The sequence below is a fragment of the Callionymus lyra genome, chromosome 10 (assembly GCF_982586985.1).
Source record: "Callionymus lyra chromosome 10, fCalLyr1.hap1.1, whole genome shotgun sequence".
Taxonomy (NCBI): Eukaryota; Metazoa; Chordata; class Actinopteri; order Syngnathiformes; family Callionymidae; genus Callionymus; species Callionymus lyra.
In genome coordinates, this window is record NC_141827.1 from 26,857,719 (window position 1) to 26,877,482 (window position 19,764).

The 19,764-nt window shown below is 37.9% G+C and overlaps 1 protein-coding gene across 2 annotated transcripts in view; it reads right to left on the minus strand.

The window, feature by feature from the left end:
• LOC148071275 (metabotropic glutamate receptor 4-like) overlaps positions 1 to 19,764 on the minus strand; it is a 232,898-nt gene that overhangs the window by 180,463 nt on the left and 32,671 nt on the right. For both annotated transcript variants that reach the window (XM_087800960.1, XM_087800961.1), the window contains exon 2: positions 10,350 to 11,346. In XM_087800960.1, coding sequence (XP_087657086.1) covers positions 10,350 to 10,886 — 537 coding nt within the window. In that variant the 5' untranslated portion in view covers positions 10,887 to 11,346. The remainder of the gene's footprint in view (positions 1 to 10,349; positions 11,347 to 19,764) is intronic.

Below are 19,764 nucleotides of genomic sequence, written 5' to 3' on the forward strand. Positions count from 1 at the left end.
CAATCAAATTCTAACTTCAGTGCTCATAACGACATGTTGGGTACAAGAACTATGGCTTGTAAGTGATTTGGGGAAAATGAAAAAAAAAAGTCCTGCGACGAGGGGGAAAGCGTCTCTAACGGCCTTGTTGTGAATCACCCGACCCGAACAATCGTATCGTCGCCGGCTCGCTGACTGAAGTGCGAGGCCTTGATGGGCCGATACGACTTTATCTTGATTTAGTTGTCATTCCCCGCGATGAGCAGCTAAATCAATTGTGACATGGCTCTGTTGTTCTACTGTGTCACTGGAAGGTTTATAGCGGGATAAAAACCATCAGACGAAGGTGAAATCAAGCGTGAAATTCGGTGACACATTCCCATTTTTCTCTCTTATATCATAAATCTGCTACAGTGAGAGAATATCACAAGATTAAAAAAGGAAAAAAATGTAGCATATAGTGGAAGGTCAGCACCCATTAGATGAACCACTTTTTTTTCATCGTAACAATGAGAACTTCCTTTTCAGAGGAAGCCAATTATGTTTCATTTTAGGGGCTGTCATGCTTGAAATATCTTTAATGAAGTGAACAGTGGATGAGAAATGGTAGTTATGCTAACAGAAGTTGACCACAACTTTCTAAAGCATTTGAGCGAAAGTAGTACACAAGCCACGTGTTAAAATAGTAATAGTTGGTTTTAATTGAAATACTGTTAAAGTACTGTGCTTTCCAAAGGTAATTAAAACCTTTGTTTCGACAAACTAATTAGAAAACAACAGAGTGCAGACATATGCCAAGCAGCTAATTTACACCCATTTTATTTCCATTGTTTTTACCTAAGTTAACTTTTATCAGACTTCTTACACCGTGGGATGAAACCGCGCCATCATACACCCACATTTACTCTATTTATAACCTTTATAGCAACGTACGTAGCATCAGTTCATGAACAGGATCTCAACGCACAAGGACCTTTCACACCGTTAAGGGTTCCGAAACCAGATCCTTTCTGCATTCTCAGATCTTTGGGGGCTTTCAAAAAAATGAATGTTGTGACTCCAATGTAATCCAGAACACCACCAAAATGTTATCACCAGTTCTTGGTCCTGTTATCAGTATTTCCTGAAAGTGTTATTGAAATCTGTTTTGTGTGGAGCCCCAGACATGACATGGTAAATGATGTATATATATTCCTGACCCGAAATAATATGTTTTGGCCAGAAAATACATAGAAATGACAACACCAATTTGGGGATCAAACCCAGAGAATTTTAGCCGTAGCCATGAGCTTTACAGGCTGATGACGTGAAGGGGTCCTTAGAAATTTGTGGTCGTGACTTATTATTTTGTGGCCACAAGTACTTTTTTTTAACCAAGTGATTTTTGGGACTTGTAGTTTTGTGCTACATTAGTTACAGATAGATAGATATCATCACTTTGCAGATTCTCTTTTGCGTCTATGTCTTTTGGATTATTGTGGATCCTTCGCTATATCACAGGGTTACTGGATGAGCCACAGCATTCTATTGGCTAACAACGAGTGCCGAACACTCAGAGCATGAGGTCTGGATCATGGATGCTGATTGGCTCGTGGAGCTACGCAGAAACCCATGAAAGTTTGACAAAGGTTAAAAGCTTAAATAAGCAGGTTTAAGGGTCACATCTGGTTATCAATTATACGCTGAAAACTACCTCATATTTTTAATCTACCACTTTATATACAAATACTTCATCTTCTGTTGGACCACAGCCTTACGTTAGTGTTGCAGCACCTGCTCAGATATCCACCCGACCCGATCTTCACCTGGGGGGCATATAAAGGAGCGTTAACTCGCTAAAAGATGCTGCAACAAAGCAGATGGTGAAAACCTCGGGGAAGATCTGACCACAAAAAGCAGCTGCGGCTCCTCGCGCTCGTTTAAGGAGTCGTAAAATGAACGGATTCCTTAGTCCACGTCCCAACACCTCCCCTTATGTTGAAGAAAAAGAGTTGAGCATCAAGTTAGTCTTCATTAAATGATGGTATTTCTTGATTTAAAAATAAAATATTCAACACGCCGGTTCATTATTTACAGTTACTACACCCAGATCTCCGTGGAATTGATGGGAAAATAAGATCCGCCGCTCTGAGCGATCTCAAATCAACAGTTTATAATCACTGGTGTTTAACCAAGGCAAAATATTATTTCCTCTCCGTCCACAGTTTGAAGCATCGAGCTCACAAGAGTACAAACCAATTAAAGTGGCGAACACTAATTATACCCACGCCTCACGAGAGGAACTTTGAGTCGGCTTATTTGCTGCAAATGTGACAAAAATGAACATCTCTCTGCTTCAGAGGCTTTTATTGGAGCACAATTGGGCTGGAAGGACTATTGTTGGACTTTTATAATGATTCCATCCCGATAAGCACGGAGCGGTTACTTGATCCGTCACTTTCTCAGCCTCAAATGTGAAACTGGGCCGTGAACTAAGGAGGCGAGGGAACGATGACGATGTAGTCTTGCATGATGATTCTGGATGTTTGCTCTATTTTAATTGTATTCCTCTCAAACGAGAACTATGGAAGGAAATGTGTGCCATCTGACTTTGAATTTTTACAGCATCAAAATTCTGACTTTAAGCACTGTTCACTCAATTTAATAAGTGGAAAAAAAGATTTAAAAATAAATTCAGTGTAAGAAAATTCAAGGTTTTAAAAAAGCAAACATAAAAATGCATGCTAAAACATCTCAAAGTTAGAAGTCAATGTTAAAAAAAATCATTGTAAGAAATTTGATACGTGTCAAGTAATATCTTATATTCGAACGCAAATAGAATAAAGAGCATCACACATGTTGGTCTCCCTGGCTCACGCCTTCTTACAAATATATATATTTAATATATATATATATTTATATATATATTTTTTTATATTTAAATACAAAATGTACAGTAAATTGTTCATGGAAATAAATGTGTTCCAACCTTGAATATGATTTTTTTAACGCTGAATTTTAAAGCATCATAATCAGACTTTAAATTTTACATTGAATTTTCTGACACACTGAATTTATTAATGTATAAAATAATTAACAGCATTAAAACAGTGCTTTAAATGCGATGTTTTGCAAATTCAAAATCTGATTTGATGTTGTAAAAATTAACTTAAATGTGTATTGTTTTTGATTGTTAAAGCGCTTTGTGACCCTGGTCTGAAAAGGCGCTTTAAAATAATCTTTACTTACTTACTTACTGTTAGAAATTCTAATTCAAAGTCTGATTAAACAAATTTACTTCAATACCTAGTGTCAGGATGAATCACTGAATCATTTAAAAGTAATTTCTCACGCTGAATTTATATACGTTTTTTTAAATTAAATATTTGTTCATATTAAATAATTACAATGACAATCTTTGAATATTTAATACTTTATCAAAATTAATATGTTCTTGCATTAAAAATAACAGAAGGCAAAAAAAAATACCAATGTTTTTTTCAATGCATGAAAATGTCTGATAGCACAAAGTCTGATAGCACAAATTTACTTCCCTAATAGACGTCAGAAAAAATGTGATTTTCAAATTCAAAGTCCGATTGTAATGCTGTAAAAATGTGTTTGAAATTCATATTGAAGGTCTAAGGGAACACATATGCTTCCTTAGATAACATCGCTTAAGAGATCTACTCCGAAAAGGACTTTTTGTTTATTGAAGCGCACTTCGGAGAATAGATGTAGAAGGTAAGCTCACCTGTTGCTCGTGAGATGTCGACTTTATTGGCCCATCTGCTGACAGAACTGATGCTAAAATCATCTGACAAGCCTCAGCTGCCATCAAGAATTCCCTTTTCTTTTTTTTGGCAGCTGGGTGAAAAGCTGGAAGTCTGTGCCGAGTTTCTACATATGGCTGTGGTAGGAATAATCGTCAAGCTGTTGAGCAGCACATCTGCACGCATCAGAGGGAACACGAGCGACGAGCTAACGACACGGGGGCTCCAGGTACCTGCGAGTTGAAACTCGGCTTCACGCAGCGAAAGTGAGGCGAGGACTATGAAAGATCAAAAATTTGGTTTGGAAATTCTCCCTGGATCTACTTTTTGTTAGCTCTCAAAAAGAGAAAAGATCAAGGAAAACAAGAGGACCCTTTTAGGGAGCAAATACTTTTTGTCAAGTCAGCAATTTTTACAACATATTTGGAATGAAGTTACAATAAAGTTGTCGTTTTGAAAGCTGTGAGTGATACTTCTCAGCAAGAATTAACTAAGGAGGGTTTGGTTTAAACTTGTATAAAATGTTCTTTAAAAAAAGCTTCATAAAATTGAATAAAAAAATAGGCAAAAAAGTATTTAAAGGATCAAAAAAGTAATAGTATGTTAAAATGTATTATAAAGAACAAAAATAGTTGGTAAATCGTTTGGAGTTTCATTTTACATGGTTAAATGTCATTGTCTATTTGAAATCTACACTTCTTTGTAAAAAAAATAAAATAAACAGTTTTCCCATGTCCGTAATTAGCATCAATTAAATAATTCAAAATTCTTAGTTTGTTTAATTATTCTCATCCTTTTTTGTCAACTTCCTTTTTTGCAATTTTTCTTTAATACAACATATTAACTTTTATTAGTCTGATAATTTTCATATCACCCCATCACGCTTTTTAATATTTGGTGTTTTTTTTTTTTTTAATAAACCGTCCGTTCCTCGTGCTACTAGACTTTCTAACTCTCAGTTTGGGGGCAGGGGCAGAGTGAAGGGATGATGTTATTCTATGTTAATCTTTGTATCCTTTTTAGATCTTTGTGATTTTCTCCTTTGATCTATGCCCTTTATATTTGCATTTTATTTTTTCTTTGTAGAACTTTGAATGTGTTCATTTACGTATATTTAGATATGCAAAGTTTATTTTTATTTTTGTTGTGCAAAGCACATTAAAAAATGAGCAGAAAACTTGCTAGCTTAATTTATCGCTAACCATATTAACTAACAAGATACATGTCTTTTTTTATGGATTTTCTTTCTCTCTGGCACCAGTCTAATAGGGAGAGACCCATCGAGACATCATTTGGTTCATTCCAACCCTTGTTATTCCCCAGATCAACATACAAATCACTGTCTTCCAACTACGTGATTACCAGAACATCTCCACAGACACAGCAGCGAGGGCGCCCTCTTCTTCTAGTCTCCGGATTGTTTTTGAACCAGCCATAAAAACCCGAACCCACACGACCATCGAGCCCAGGAGGAGCAGCTGGAGTTACAGCCAACCTGCGCGATCCCTACGAAGCTATAAAATTCAGACTCCCCTAAATGACCAAACGCACACCACTCTCCATTAAAGCTTTACGGTTTAATCCATACGAGTGACCAGACCACTTCACATCACGTCAGGGGCTCCATCTCTCCGCCCTTTAATCGTTGTAAGGAGCTTTATTCAATTAGGGCAGATGTTGATTGATCGCTGTCTGACCCTGAAACTCCTTGATTTTCGATAAAACATTCCAAGGAGGTTTGGATAAACATTATTGCAGCTAAAAACCACTGACAGAGCTGAACAAAATACAAGACATAATATCTTTTTTTAAAGTAATAAATTAATTAATTTTGGGTAAAATGATTATTTTTATCAGCTCGCGTTGGAGAAAATGTGATTATGGGAGATTATAAAATATGCATAGTCAGGCGGATTAAAGTAAGAAGCACTGCTCTCATAACTACACTCGGAGACTCCATGCTGCCTCATTAAAACGTCCATACGCGTAGTTACCTGCAGGAGCACGTATATCTTATACATCCCGTAACTCCCGTCCGTCTGTTTTTCTTCGTCGATGAGTGTATAAAATATTCACTCTTGGTCGAACATGAAAGCGCAAAAAACAGAACATCAAGCTGTTTCTCCTCGTGTGGCTGGTTACTTTCTAACAGCTCATTACTCATAAACACTTCTGGGACAGAAATGTATAAATCATATCTGTGATTCTTAAGGAGACCTTTAAGAGCATGTGTAAGACTAGGGGTGACTTAAGAACGACGGCAGGGTTGTCTGTGGTCAAAGAGGGACACGCATTTACACATGGACATGCTCTGATGTATATGAGTTTTTAAATCCACGCTTTTACGTAGAAATAAAATAATGATATTCAGGGTGAGGAAATAACATAATATCTCTGGTCTTGACATAGTCGTAACTGCTTTAATTTGTTTTGAAACTACAAAGATCAGCTGGAGTATATATATATATATTTGGATGTGTTTACTTACCAATACAAAACAGAGAATTATAATTTAGGGAGCATAATATGGAGCTTTAGTTTGAAGCATCCACACTTGAAATGTATATATTTTTGATTTTTTTTCAACAAATACTCTAAACTATCCGTAGCACCAACTCTTAAATACTCGAGTGAGTTTGGTCAATCGGCCACCGTACAAGAAAACTCAAAAACATGATTTTCTTTCTTATTCCTCTTTAGGTAAACCAGTACTAAGAGAGTAATCTGTTCTATTTTAGAGTTATAGGCAAAAAATGTATGTTACCGTATTTTCCGCACTATAAAACGCACTTAAAAGCCTTTAAATTTCTAAAAAAAACGACAGTGCGTCTTATAATCCGAAGCGCTTTATATATGAACATAACCTGGTGGGTGACTTGTTTAAAAACACTTTCATGACTCTGCGCCGACTGAGCCGACACGCCGTTGGCGGAATTACAACATTGTGTCATCACAGGGTGGGATTAACGACGAACGTCACATCATGGCGGACGGCTATGGAGTAAGATTACTGCCACCATTTTGAGCGAGTTTGTCTTGGTTGTTGTACACTTAAAATCACTCTACTGCGAGCTCAACCAGTCATACCTGTGCGTTCAACATTTCATACACGTGCGCTCTAGCTGTCATACATGCGCTGAACTTCTCTGCTGCGCACTCAACATTTGTCTGCTCACAACACCAGTCTCACGCGCTGCTGCTTGAAGCTTTTTAAACATCATTTGAACATTGTTACCATGGAAGTGAAGGGAATTGTCAGAACGATTAATAAAGTTTGACTTTATCTAACTGTTTTGTTGATATTTACATAAGCACAGCTTTATCTAGTGCATGCATTATGCAACCCCAGTCAATAATTGACTGTATCTTTTATTCTATGCGCCTTATAATCCAATGCGCCCTATTTATGAAAACTGTTCTAAAAAAGGCCATTCATTGAAGTTGCACCTTATAATCCGGTGCGCCTAATAGTGCGGAAAATACGGTAATATCTGACATGATACCAAAAACAATAAAATACTCGAGGAGATTTACTTAGCCACAACTGCCTGTCGATTTCCATTCTTTTTAAATTCCCAAATGGAATAATCCAGCATGTAAAACATCTTCACATCTCCACTTTGTCTTCTACAATTGCCTAAAAAAACAATCAATGCTTCCACATCTAAGAAGCGACAGAGACCAGATGTCCTGTTGAAGCTGCTCGTGAATCAACGTCTTCTTTGACTCATCAACCAATTCAACAGCATGTGCTTTAAACCAAACACAACTGCTAATCATTCCTTGCATCAGACACAAAAAGATTCCACTCCAAAGTGACAAAGCACTGCAGTGATTATCCTCTTTGTAACGTATCTGGAGAGGAGGGTGTTGTTAAAACAAATAAGCCGCTCGTTGGAGACATGAATCCAACTTGAATGTGTAACTGTCCGTGAGACGTATGAAAACGTTTTCTTCTGTGATGTTTCTTCAGCGAGCGGAGCATTAAATCGCAGTTGAAAGATTCCACATTCGTGAATTAATTCATCAATTGTTCAAATGACATTGAAAAAAACATATGTTTCTATAGCGCGAGCAGATGTAAACACCACGCAAATTCGCTGGGAAATCCAAAAGCTATAGGAGTGAAATTGAAATCAAGTGGAATCCTATTAATCAATTCACTGCGGGGACATGGCAACACCTCTCGCTGTGCCTGCAGGGGAAGCCGTCACTGTGATGAGATTTACCGCAGCTCAAGTTTGGACGCGCCTGACGTGTGGCAGTCGACTCAAAGCAAACATTTCTGTAACAAATGGGAAACGTCTATTATGATATTTCTTCTCGACGTAAACCTGAGACTGAGACTTAACAACCATTTGCACAAACTGTACATACGTTAAAAAATAAACTATATATTTACACATACTCCTGATGTGAGCAGGAATTCACTCAAATAATGTTTGTCACTGTTGGAAATTGACAATTGAATTCATACTGCGCTGTGTTATGTGAACAATAGGCAGATACCTTTTTTTTTTAAATGGGATTTGAACATAACAAAAAAATTAATATAAAATTTAGTTTTAGGTTTAAAATCCAATCCTAATGATTAATTTTTAGAAAGTAATAAAACAGAAGAATATAAGCCAAAGAAATAGGCTAAAATATCAAACTATGTAAACAATCCTCAGGTATGTTTCTTGACAAAGATGTTTCCTCAATAATGCGAGCGGACGTTTTCGTCAGCAGGTGATATCTTGGTCTGTGAGATTCATTTTTTTGTGTATCTTTGACCCCAAGTTCATGTCAAATCCCTTACGTTTTATCCGTGATATGTTTTGTTAGAGTCAAAGTGCCTCCAGTGAGTCCACGTGGTCTTCTATGTGCTGGAGCTCTATGAGATAGGTGGGAAGTGTGGAATGCCTAGTTTGTGAGGTGTTCTGGGCATGTTTCACAGGGAAAACCTGAAACACGTTTGGTAAACAATTCTCAGTTTTTGATTCATTTCATCTCAATAGATAAAAGATAACCAGTTGTCATACACAAAATGTTTTACAGCCAAGGTTATCTTTGCTTTCCTTTAGGGCGTTATTTCTTGTACCTCTGAGCTCTGAATGCTTCTATCACTATGATTGTGAGATTCCATTCAGCAATCTCACCACACATTTGTGACAGGATTCTTCATCTTCTTCAGTTGTTCCACCGGCAGAGGCGATCCAAAGGTCACACAAAAGCCTTTCACATTCTTTGCTGCTCCGACCGAGAAACAACATCCAGACACAAGAGATGAAATTCCTCTGGGTTGTTCTTTCTGAGTTTTGCATCCCTGCCACCATGAACTACCCAAACACTATCAAGCGCTCTTTGGCCGACGAGCCCTCGAGCTGAACAAGAAGCAGTATTGGACGAAGGTGTTCCAGATCCTTTGTTTTGCTGCTTCCAGGCTTGAATTACTCACGACTTGCTCATGTTGAAGTGACCACAGACACTGAAGATTACGGGTAAAATAATCCTTCCTTTCTTGGGCAAATATGCTTATATCTCTTACCAAGCTTCTCCAGGAGGCAGCAATGTAACAGTAGACAACATTTTTATTTTTTTGTTTTCTTGCAAGGGATGCAAGAAAAACACTACAAATATGCCCCATCATGATTTTTTAAAACATGTTTTCCAATAAACTATAAGAATGAGATACTTAAAATTAAGATCAGATCATTCTTCTGCTGTGAATCAATTACATATTTAATGCAATATGCATATATTAATTTTAATATATTGACTTTGACTTTATTATACCTCTGGAGATCTTCAGGAAATTATAATATTATTAAAATTAGATTATTATTATTATTATTATTATGCTAACAATTATTATCTATATCAAGTGTAAAAGACTAAAAAAAAACAGATTATTCGTTTAATATATAAATTAACATTATATACAGTATAGTATTCATTTATTTGGGGGGTTTTCTTTCACCCAGAACTTAAATAGGAAATAGTATTGATTGGGGAGATCTTTGTTAGACGTTTTTATTTCATTTTCTTGAACTAATATACGTCCTTGTGGATACACGGATACACTCTTGCCACTTTGTTGGTTTCCAACAATCCAGTTTCTTAGCCTCACGGTCCTTTTATCGAGGACTCAAAGTGCTTTATACTCCAAGTCACCAATCCACACAATCACTCAACGCAACGAACCGTCTAAAGCATCAGCAGCAATCAGGTAAGTGTCTTTGCTCAAGGTCACAACATTTATCGAGCCCAGATCGAAGCAACGACTGCTCATTCTTGGACCAAACAATCTACCATCTCTATGTGGATATGTCAGGGAGCTGAAAAAAACACAATTTTAGGGTTGATGAATTTTCCGAAACAAAACCAGAGAAACACATTATTAAAATGAGATGTAATTCAATCTAACCTAGGAAGAAGTGTTTCCTAAGCATTACTTTTTTTAAATGCATATTTTTGTAATTGTAGGATTGTTTTGCTGTGATCTAATGGCAAAGTAAAGTGCACATCTTTGTAAAGAAATCTCTAAACCAAGCCGAATCCAAAGAGTTGCACATTCACGTAATCTAATAAACATGTATCCCATTAAAAAGGGTGAACTATTTTATCGCTTCTTACCTTGAACAGGCGTAGTATGTTGGCCACCATGATGGAGACGGAGCTGGACGAGGCGCCTATCACTCCCACCACCCTCTCCGGCTTGGTGATGATGGGCGCCCCCCCGCCGACACACTTCACGTCGGTGCCGTCCTTCTCTATGAGCGCCTGAACGAAGGTTAGCGACTGCTCCAGGGCGTGAGTGTCCCTGGAACAGGTGTCCAGGATTCTGGCCCCCAGTGTGATGTTGGGCAGCAGATTATTGTCATTATTGATACGGTCAAGGGCGAAGAGCATGGCCTCGAGCCGGTGAATGCCCTTCTCTTTCTTCAGCTCCCCGCACGGCTTGCCATCGTGGCCTCTGGCGTGCACTGGAAAGAGCCCACCTAAGGAGATGTCGCCATCAATCCGAATGGAGTTCAAGTGTGTGTGTGCTGGCCCTTTGGGTTTCGCAGCTTGAGCAGCCACGAGGACCCCGCAGAGAAGCAGCAAATGAAGAATCAAGCCTTTCTTCCCGGAGCCGGTCGGATCCCGGACGTAAGAGGGGGCTTGAAACATGACCTCGGCTCGTGCAGAGAGACCCAGCAACCAGAAAACACCACAAGCCAGGTATTTTGTTTTGATGGTTTCACTGTGGCCACAGGGTCAAATGCAAAACCTCTTGAAACAGACGGCACCGAAAAGTCCTCCCATCATGGTGAGTCCCTCACTCAGACATTCAATTGATATGGAAAGCTATTCACCAGAATCCTTCCCTGCTCTTCCCCTTCACTCCATCATGGGACTTGCGCTTGTGCCGCTCTCACGTCCGTGGTTATGCACGAGATCGCCTCAGGGGGTCTATTACTCGGGGCATCGAGAAGAACAAAGGTGAAGACGATAAAGCTTTTCCTCACGTCTCTCCTTCCTCTTCACCTAAATCTGAAGTTTTTAATCTCCCTGCTTCCCCTGGGCAAGGATTTGGTAGATGTGAGAGCACTTCAGGTCCTTTCAGGTCCACAAGCCTTACAATGAATTCCTGGAAGATAAAGAAAAAAAAGAAAGAGCAGTGAGATGCTGAAGAAATTCCACAGCAGCAAATATGGATTTGGGTCAATGCATTTTACATAGGTATGCTGTTCTATTATCAACCCGTGTATACACTTCTCAAGAAAAATCAATGAAGCCCAGTTTTCTTCGGTTATATTCAATATTTTAAGGTAAGAAAAGCGGAATCCTAGCACACCCAATGGTCCCCTTTCATGTGGTCCAGTGAGAAGATTACAAGACATGCTGTAACAGAGGCTTTAACAATGCAATAATCACTTCGCCACCATCATTATCCACACAGAACACACAAAAACACAGCAGTAAACCTTCGCTGCCCGTCTTGTAAGCACATATATCTACACACTGTTGATTCCTGAAACAGTAATGGGCTCTGAAGTAACAATCTCCCAGCACCTGGATGCACAACAGAGCAGTAGACGTTGTTTTGTTTTTTTCCCGGAGTGGGGTTGAGGCGTAGGATCGGCTGAGATTCATTGAGAGCATATAGGAAGCGACAAGGTCCCTTGAATACACCGGGCTATCTCCCATTGAAGTCATTTTTCACCACTGATTTATCGAAGGCTCAGGTTAACTGTTCCGGAGGAGGCACGACAAGAAAAGCCTCTTGACTAGAACATGCTGTACCAGTTAATCCAAGCCATCAGCACAAGATGGGAACTCTACGACATTTTGCATCCTTTTCTCTTAATCTCCGTCGTGTGGAATATAAATGTGAGAACACTTATCTTCAGAAGTCGTTTTTAGAATGTGAAAGCTAAATACTTTACATTCAAATCCAATTTACTTTTATAGACTGAACTTTTTGCTTCCTACTTGATTTATGTTACTGTTTATATACATTACTTAAGTAGAGAAAAGGAAAACAAAAAACAGAAGAAAAAAATGTGTAGTTATTTATCAATAAAGTAACTATTCTTTATGTTGTTAGCTGGTTAGAAATGTATAATTTTTTGGTGTTTAGCGCTGTAGCATTAGCTTTCTTCAACTTTAGAATTGTTAAAAGTTGTTTCTGTATGAAAATAGTTTGATTTTGGTTGAAAATAGTTTGAAAACTATTACTAAACAAAGTTGTTTAATAACATTTAAAAATAGTTTTACAACAGTTGAAAATTTTGATTTCAGTTGGAATTTTTTTTACAAGTTATACAAAAAAATGTGACATATATATCCGAAAACCGCATAATCTATTTTCAAAGCATTTCAAGCTTTAGTTAGTTAGTAACGTCAATGTTAGCTGGATAGTTAGCAAGAACCGTTTTCATTTGGTTTTGATTTCGAGAGGGGGAGGGAATAATAATTCTTGTATGACCCTTTTTTAAATTCTCTACAGATGTTTCTCTCAAAATTCATGTTTTGTATTGTGTTACACAGTCAAAACACAAATACTTTTATCAACTTTACTAAAACATCATCAGGCAGCTTCTCCTCCTTGTAGTTTGCTTACATGACGCAGCGCGACTGGCAAACAAACACCAACATTAAATTAAAATATGAAAGGCTTCTGCCATCACCGCTTTCTTTTCTCCTCCAAAATAAATAAATAAAGGTTGCCTTCAGACGGGGGAGTGAGCGCTTTTGTCTGCCTCTGCCTCTGGAAGCACATCTTAAGAAAACTCCTTGAAGATTACATCATTATCACGATCCTAATCTTGTTTCGTCTGGATTGAGATCCTCAAGCAGAAACAACGTAATTCATTGGGTAATCTTCAGGATCTGCAGTCTTGGGTGGGCTGCCGCAATCGTTCCTCATATCACTGCGTGGAAAATCCATGAATCCAATTTCCCGACGAGGCGCTTGGGTTGGAGCTGACCTCCTTTCAGCACAGCACACGCTGATAACTGTACTGAAGGCAGCAGATTAGTACATTCACAGGAATCGGGTTCTATCAATGTTTTTTTTTCCGGAGATCCTGTTTCCAGATCCGGGCAGGAAAAGAACAAATGCAACACGGCATCGGAGCCTCTGCTGCCATTATACTATTTCAAGCATGGAAGGTTACAGCAGTTTTTTTCCGAGCAACTGAAATGAGGGCAAGAAAACAACACTGGAAATGTTTCTTCAACAATATGTAGAAAATTTATCTGAATAATATCAGAAAAGTAACCTTTTCTCTGGGCTGTGCTTATGGAAAACTTCCCGGAATAATCACAGTCCTGTTGTTCGTCTGATCGCCTCGAGTCTAAGATGTCCTTCAACATGTATTACATCTGACACAATACTTACACGAAATAATGCATATTTTGCGTTTAGCTGCACAGAAAATTAAAACCACATTTATCCAGGGGATGAAAGAAAGCAATAATAAGAATGCTTCATTATACAAAAGGTTCAAAGTCCATCATGGTTTTAATTATTATAACTGGTAGAAATAATATGAATATGAAACTTAAGTAAGTAAGTAAATGTTATTTGTAAGGCGCCTTTCTAGACCAGGCTCAAGAAGCACTTTAACCAAATTAAAACAATTCACGGTAAAATATATACTTTAAAAGGCCAAAACACATAAGACAAACCTGAAAGAGTCAGTAGATCCATCAAACACAGAGGGAGAGGAAGATCGTTCCAAAGCTTAGGAGCAACAGCCTGGAAGGATTTCTCCCACTTTGGATCATGTTATCAAACATACGTGTGCTTTCATTTCCAGTTCTAATTCTATTAACAATTCTGCAAAGGCTATCTATATCCACCACATAATATAGTCCTATTACAGTTCTATTTACATTACTTTCTCGTCCTAACATGAAAGTCCCTCATCTTAACGTGATACTTTCTCATTTTCCTTTAGGGGCTCCGTAGTTTAAAAATAGTATTGAAAGAAAAAATACTTATTTTGGAATCGACCGCTGGAATTTTGCTACCGTGACAACCCAGGTCTTGTAATTCCCACCACTGTGACATTGGAAAGCAAACTGACCGGGCTTTTCTAATTGTCACTTCAATATGTCTTCACTGCACGAGAAAACAACGGGAAGCTGGAGGAAGTCTACTCTCAGGAACATGAATCAAGAGAACACCAGGAGAGCTTGGTAGAGGTCAGCAAAGGCCACTTGTAACTTTGGTTAATAACGTGCATGGAGTAAAAATTTGTATCCCAAACTCTTACAAAATTTAAAAAAAAAAATAAATGCAACAATAAAACAAGACTTTCTGTGCTTTAGATGATGAGCTGTGACAGTCCAGGATCAATAAAGCGTCTCCCTCCTGTAGCTCTGAGAATCTACACATGCTCGCCTTTCATCACTTCAGCTCCTCGGACGAATAAATATCGCACAGTTGGAAGCTCTGACAGTATATGCGGGAGGATTCCGAGAGAGAGAGCCACGATGAGAGATTCTTTATTGCCAGCTGTCCCAGCAAACCGTCCAAACTCTCAAATTTACCGCTTTCCTCTCCTGGCAGGCAGTTAAATGTCCCATCCTGCCGTCCTAGAATACTTCTGATAACACATCAAACTCAACAGATGTGGAGCTTCAATCTAAACTGGCAGGTGAACATCGACGCTGGGAAAGTAATTCACTTGAACGTTTTTTTGTTGTTTTTTTGATGATGTTTACCTTCACTTTCATCTCTGATGGTGCAGAGATTTATATGAAATCAAAGTGAATTCATTTATATTTATAAATTAATTTATTATCAAGACTTTGGGCAACATATTCTTTAAATTTCAATGTTTTTAGTAAATCATTTAGTCACTACAGGTCAACAGTAGAACATAAAGAAACTAAAAATATACAGAAAAATGAACTGAGGGAACATGTGACTTTTGTTGCGCCCTCAGATCAGATATGCATCTTCTCGGGTGTTAAATCAATTCAGCGTCTCCAACTTTTCTCATGTAGAATGAAAGATGTGTCCAGTGATGGATGATCGGGTTCCACACGTCGCTAGTTGTTTTCATTCCCATTGATCAAAGTGTCTATTCTTAACTGACGCCACAAAGCTGATCAATGGAGGCGGAGCTTAGCTGAATAAAAGAGAAAAATGAAGTAGCAAAGAAGACTTGTTGTTGAATATCAAAATAAAAAAAGCTTTAATTTTCGCCCCTATTTGAGCCATTTTATCGGCAGTTACATCTTGGCCAATATATGTAATTATAAGTTTTATCATTTTAATCCTTTTAAATAATTTAGACAGGTTTCAACTTTCTATTTATACGATCAGTAAATAAAAAATATATATCTGTTCTTTACCTCTGGATTAACTACGTTTTTTTCAAGGATTGGTAATTCACCTGTGTGGCTTCTTAGAAATGGAGAAAAAATAAATCAATATAACGTACTTCATAGAACGTAGCATGCAATTAAATCCCTAATATGATCAAACTTTTATATAATTGTCGTGACAAATGTCTGTTTGTGTATTTGTTAATTGTGAAATTGTTGGCAATATTTCTAGGTAATAGAGAAATGAGCTCCATGGCAGAGGTCTACGCTCTCTGAGTGCTATTCTACATCAGTCTAGATTAAAACAAACCAGCAATTCATTACAATAAATGCAAAGTTCTTCAGCGGAATTTCATTTATTTCTATGGCTCTGACAGCATCGCTGCAGCAAATCAAAGGCCACTGCTGATGTTTACTCAGAGCGACGAGATAATGTGCATTTTGCCAAATGCGCCGGCTGGGAAAAGCATATTCTGTGAAAAATTATTGAAATGACTCCAATCTCTTTTCCCCCCTCGACGTCTGATGTGTTTTGTCGCCGTGCAATATTAAGTAAGACGGAGGGAGCTTGAATATTTTTACCGAGGGCCACATTAATTACAAGACTATTTAGAAAATGGAGTTTGACAGTTGTGATTTATTTACGAGCACCAGACATGTTGAAAAGCCCAAGACTTGGATGTATTCAACGGGCACCTGCGAGGGTTTGGTTTCCCCCTCGTCCACAGCCCAGAGGGAAGACGTCTGCGATTTATCTTTTCTGAAAAATCAACTCTGTGACACGGTTGCCAGAGAGTTGCTCCAGTTGGGAGAGATTTTCGGGAACATTCAAACAAGCCCTGTCAACACGAGGGCCGGGGCACGTTCTCCTGTGATGAATTCGACATGCTGTTTGGAAGTCGATGAGGTTGACGGAGAAGAAATGGGCCATCCCTTAAATTTTTTTTGTTTACTTAGCATCCAGTTTTTTTTTTCCAGCAAAGGCTAATGGAGGTCTGAGCTCAGAGAGCTGCATCAAGTGAGAGATAAATGGAGTGAAATGTGAGAACGCCGGCTGATGTTCCTGCTCTGGATGAGCCGAGGGAGGAATCTCAGGCTGCTCGAGATGGATGAAGATGCTGAGAGAGGAATCCATCAGAGTCAGGGGAGCATATTAAAAATGCCTGGCTTTCCATAAGGGCTGCATGAGATCTGGAAAAACACGGGATTCTAGCAGGAATGGGAATCCAATCTTGTTATGGAATTTTAAATGTCATATTTTATCTTTCTACGACCTTTTTGAACCTGGATTTGTGATAATACCTGCTATGATCTGTCAGATGGCGCATTAATGAACTCTTTAGAAGGTCAAACTTTTTCATAACGTGACGTTGATTTTTCACCCTTTGTTTCATTTCAGCCATTCGCCTAAATCATTTCAGTTAATTTTTTCCTCATTAATGTACACTAAGCACCCCATCTTGACAGAAAAAACAGAAACATAGACATTTTTGCAAATGTATTAAAAAAGGAAGTTTAGGTATTCAGACCCCTTGCTCAGTATTGAGTAGAAGCACCTTTTTGAGCTAGTACTGCGATGAGTTTTCTTGGGAATGATGCAACAAGTTTTCACACCTGTATTTGGGGATCCTCTGTTATTCTTCCTTGCAGAACCTCTCCAGTTCTGATAGGTTGGATGGTGAACGTTGATGGACAGCCATTTTCAGGTCGATTGGGTTTAGGTCAGGGCTCTGGCTGGTTACAGAGTTGTTCCGAAACCACTACTTTGTTATATTTGCTCAGTTTGGCTGGAAGACCAGGTCTAGGAAGAGTTCTGGTTCAAACTTCTTCCATTTAAGGATCATGAAGGCCACTTTGCTCTGAGGAACTTTGAGTGCTGCAGAAATTATTCTTTAACCTGTGCAGCAATTCTGTCTCTGAGCTCTTCGGGCAGTTCCTTCGACCTCATGGTTCTTATTTGCTCTGACATGCATTGTGAGTTGTAAGGTCTTATATAGACAGATGTGTTTCCCTATCAAGTCCATTCAGTTGAATTAAACAAAGCTGGACTTAATGAAGGAGAAGAACCATCTCAAGGACGGATCAACATAAATGGACAATATTAGTTAAATATGAGTGTCACAGCAAAATGCCCTAAATACTAATGACCATGTGATATTTCAGTTTTCCTTTTTTAAATAAATTTGCAAAAATGTCTACATTTATGGGGGTTTTTTTTGGCAAGATGGTGCTAAGTGAACATTAATGAGGAAAAAAATGAACTTAAATGAGCAAATGACTGCAATGTAACAAGAGTGAAAAATCGAAAGGGTTTTGATTACTTTCCGTACTGACTGTATATGACTTCAAATGTATAGATTATTAATGTCTGAATGGTCTTTTGTTTTGACAAAAAATACCAGATTCCCTCCAAAGAAATGTTACTCTGTGACACATCAGGACGCTTGTTTCCATCGAGTTTACTAAAAAAATAAACCTTTAAATTAGTGAAAATTAGTTAATAACAAAATGTATATGTAACCTTTTTGTTATAGAAAAACACATTTCAGAGATTTTGCTTAGGTTAGGTTAGGTTAGGTAGAACTGTATTTATTGAATATAGCAATTATTCATAAAAAATAAAATAAGAACAAGAACAAAGAGAAATAAAGAGAAAGAACAAAATGATTCAATCTAAGTCTAAAGATAAAGAACATAGATAGAAGAAAATAACAAATGAGATGGACTTTTCCTGCGCTTAACGTTGTTAGATTCACTTTTTTTACTAAATTAAACTGGTCAGTGGTGCAAAATAAGTCGTCAAGCTTGTACATCGTGACCACCAAGAATACAGTTGTCATATATCAACCATTTATGTATAAACAAGTATACAATTAAATTAAGTAAAATGCATGTAACCTTTAATAATTCATGTCTAACTTTCTGTACTGGTTAAAAATCGTCAAATAACATTCATAAGAGCGGTTTGGAAACCCCTGCTTTAGGAAGTCAGGAAACTGAGGGAAATAGTTTTAAACAATAGAGCAGCCTAGTAGCAACTAGCAACCACTCCTTGAGTAGAATCAGGAACCAATTGCGTAATTAATGGGGGCCAATAAAGAGGCAGCCATAACTCTACACCCATTGAGAAAGTTGGATAAGTCCCTTAAAAAATGGTAACATGAAGAAATGTAAATTCAATTTTTTTCAGGAAATGTTGCTATTGAGTCAAAGAACAGATTGTTCCATCCATTTATGCTCTGCAGTTTTATCTTCTGACTGACCCTGCCCTTTGAATGGTTGTAAGATCTGTCAAAGAAATGTAATATGTATGAAGTTGTGAGCGACATTAACGACAGAACGATACACAAATATGTTCCCCAGGTTTGACAGTCCACGTAAGTGAGAGAATAAGAGGTTTATTGAATCAACAACAACTGAGAGCACGGGCAGAAAACATTCAAACGTTATCAAAGCTGATTTTTTTTTTTTTTAAACAAAAGCTTAAAATGCGTGAATGATCCGTGCGTCTCTCGCACGACTGCATTGTTTAGTGAGACCCAATTCAATCCAAGGTGCGTAATGATGCGGCGAAAAAACTTTGTGTGAGCCAGAGAAGTCCAGAACAAAATCATCCTCTTTACACTGAGTCAGTTAAATCGTAATTTGTAATAATAGAATTGAAACACTACATACATTACATTACACGCATTAATGAAAGTGTTTCCATGCAACAAAAGAAGTAAAACAAGGTACCCATAAGCCAAATACTGTAAACAGAAACTCCACAATCACTTATTTCTATAACTCTGTTACTAAAATGTACTAAAATGTATTCAACAAAGAAGTTTTGTTTTCGACTGGATAAGAAATGCCTTATATTGATTCAAATATTGTAATAGTATTGATCAGCTTCCACTTCTTTACTTTTTTTTTTGTATTCCGACAAAACCAAACCAAAAAACAAATGCTTCTCTTCTCTTCTTCTCTCTTCAAACTGCTGTTTGTGCCAAGAAAGAAAATAAACGGCTGACTCAGCACTTTGCATTTCCAGTCTTGTCACTGCTTGCTAATCATGCAGGTGTTACTTGATGATTGAATCTTTTCTTGTGTTTTGGATCTGAAAAAAGAAGCATGAAAATGTACCTGGAATTCTTGTTTTTCCACTAAAGCTTTTAACGTGGACCATCATTGCATGTTGGCCTCTGGGGTGTCAGCTGAGTTTTATACAGAGGGCAGGCTT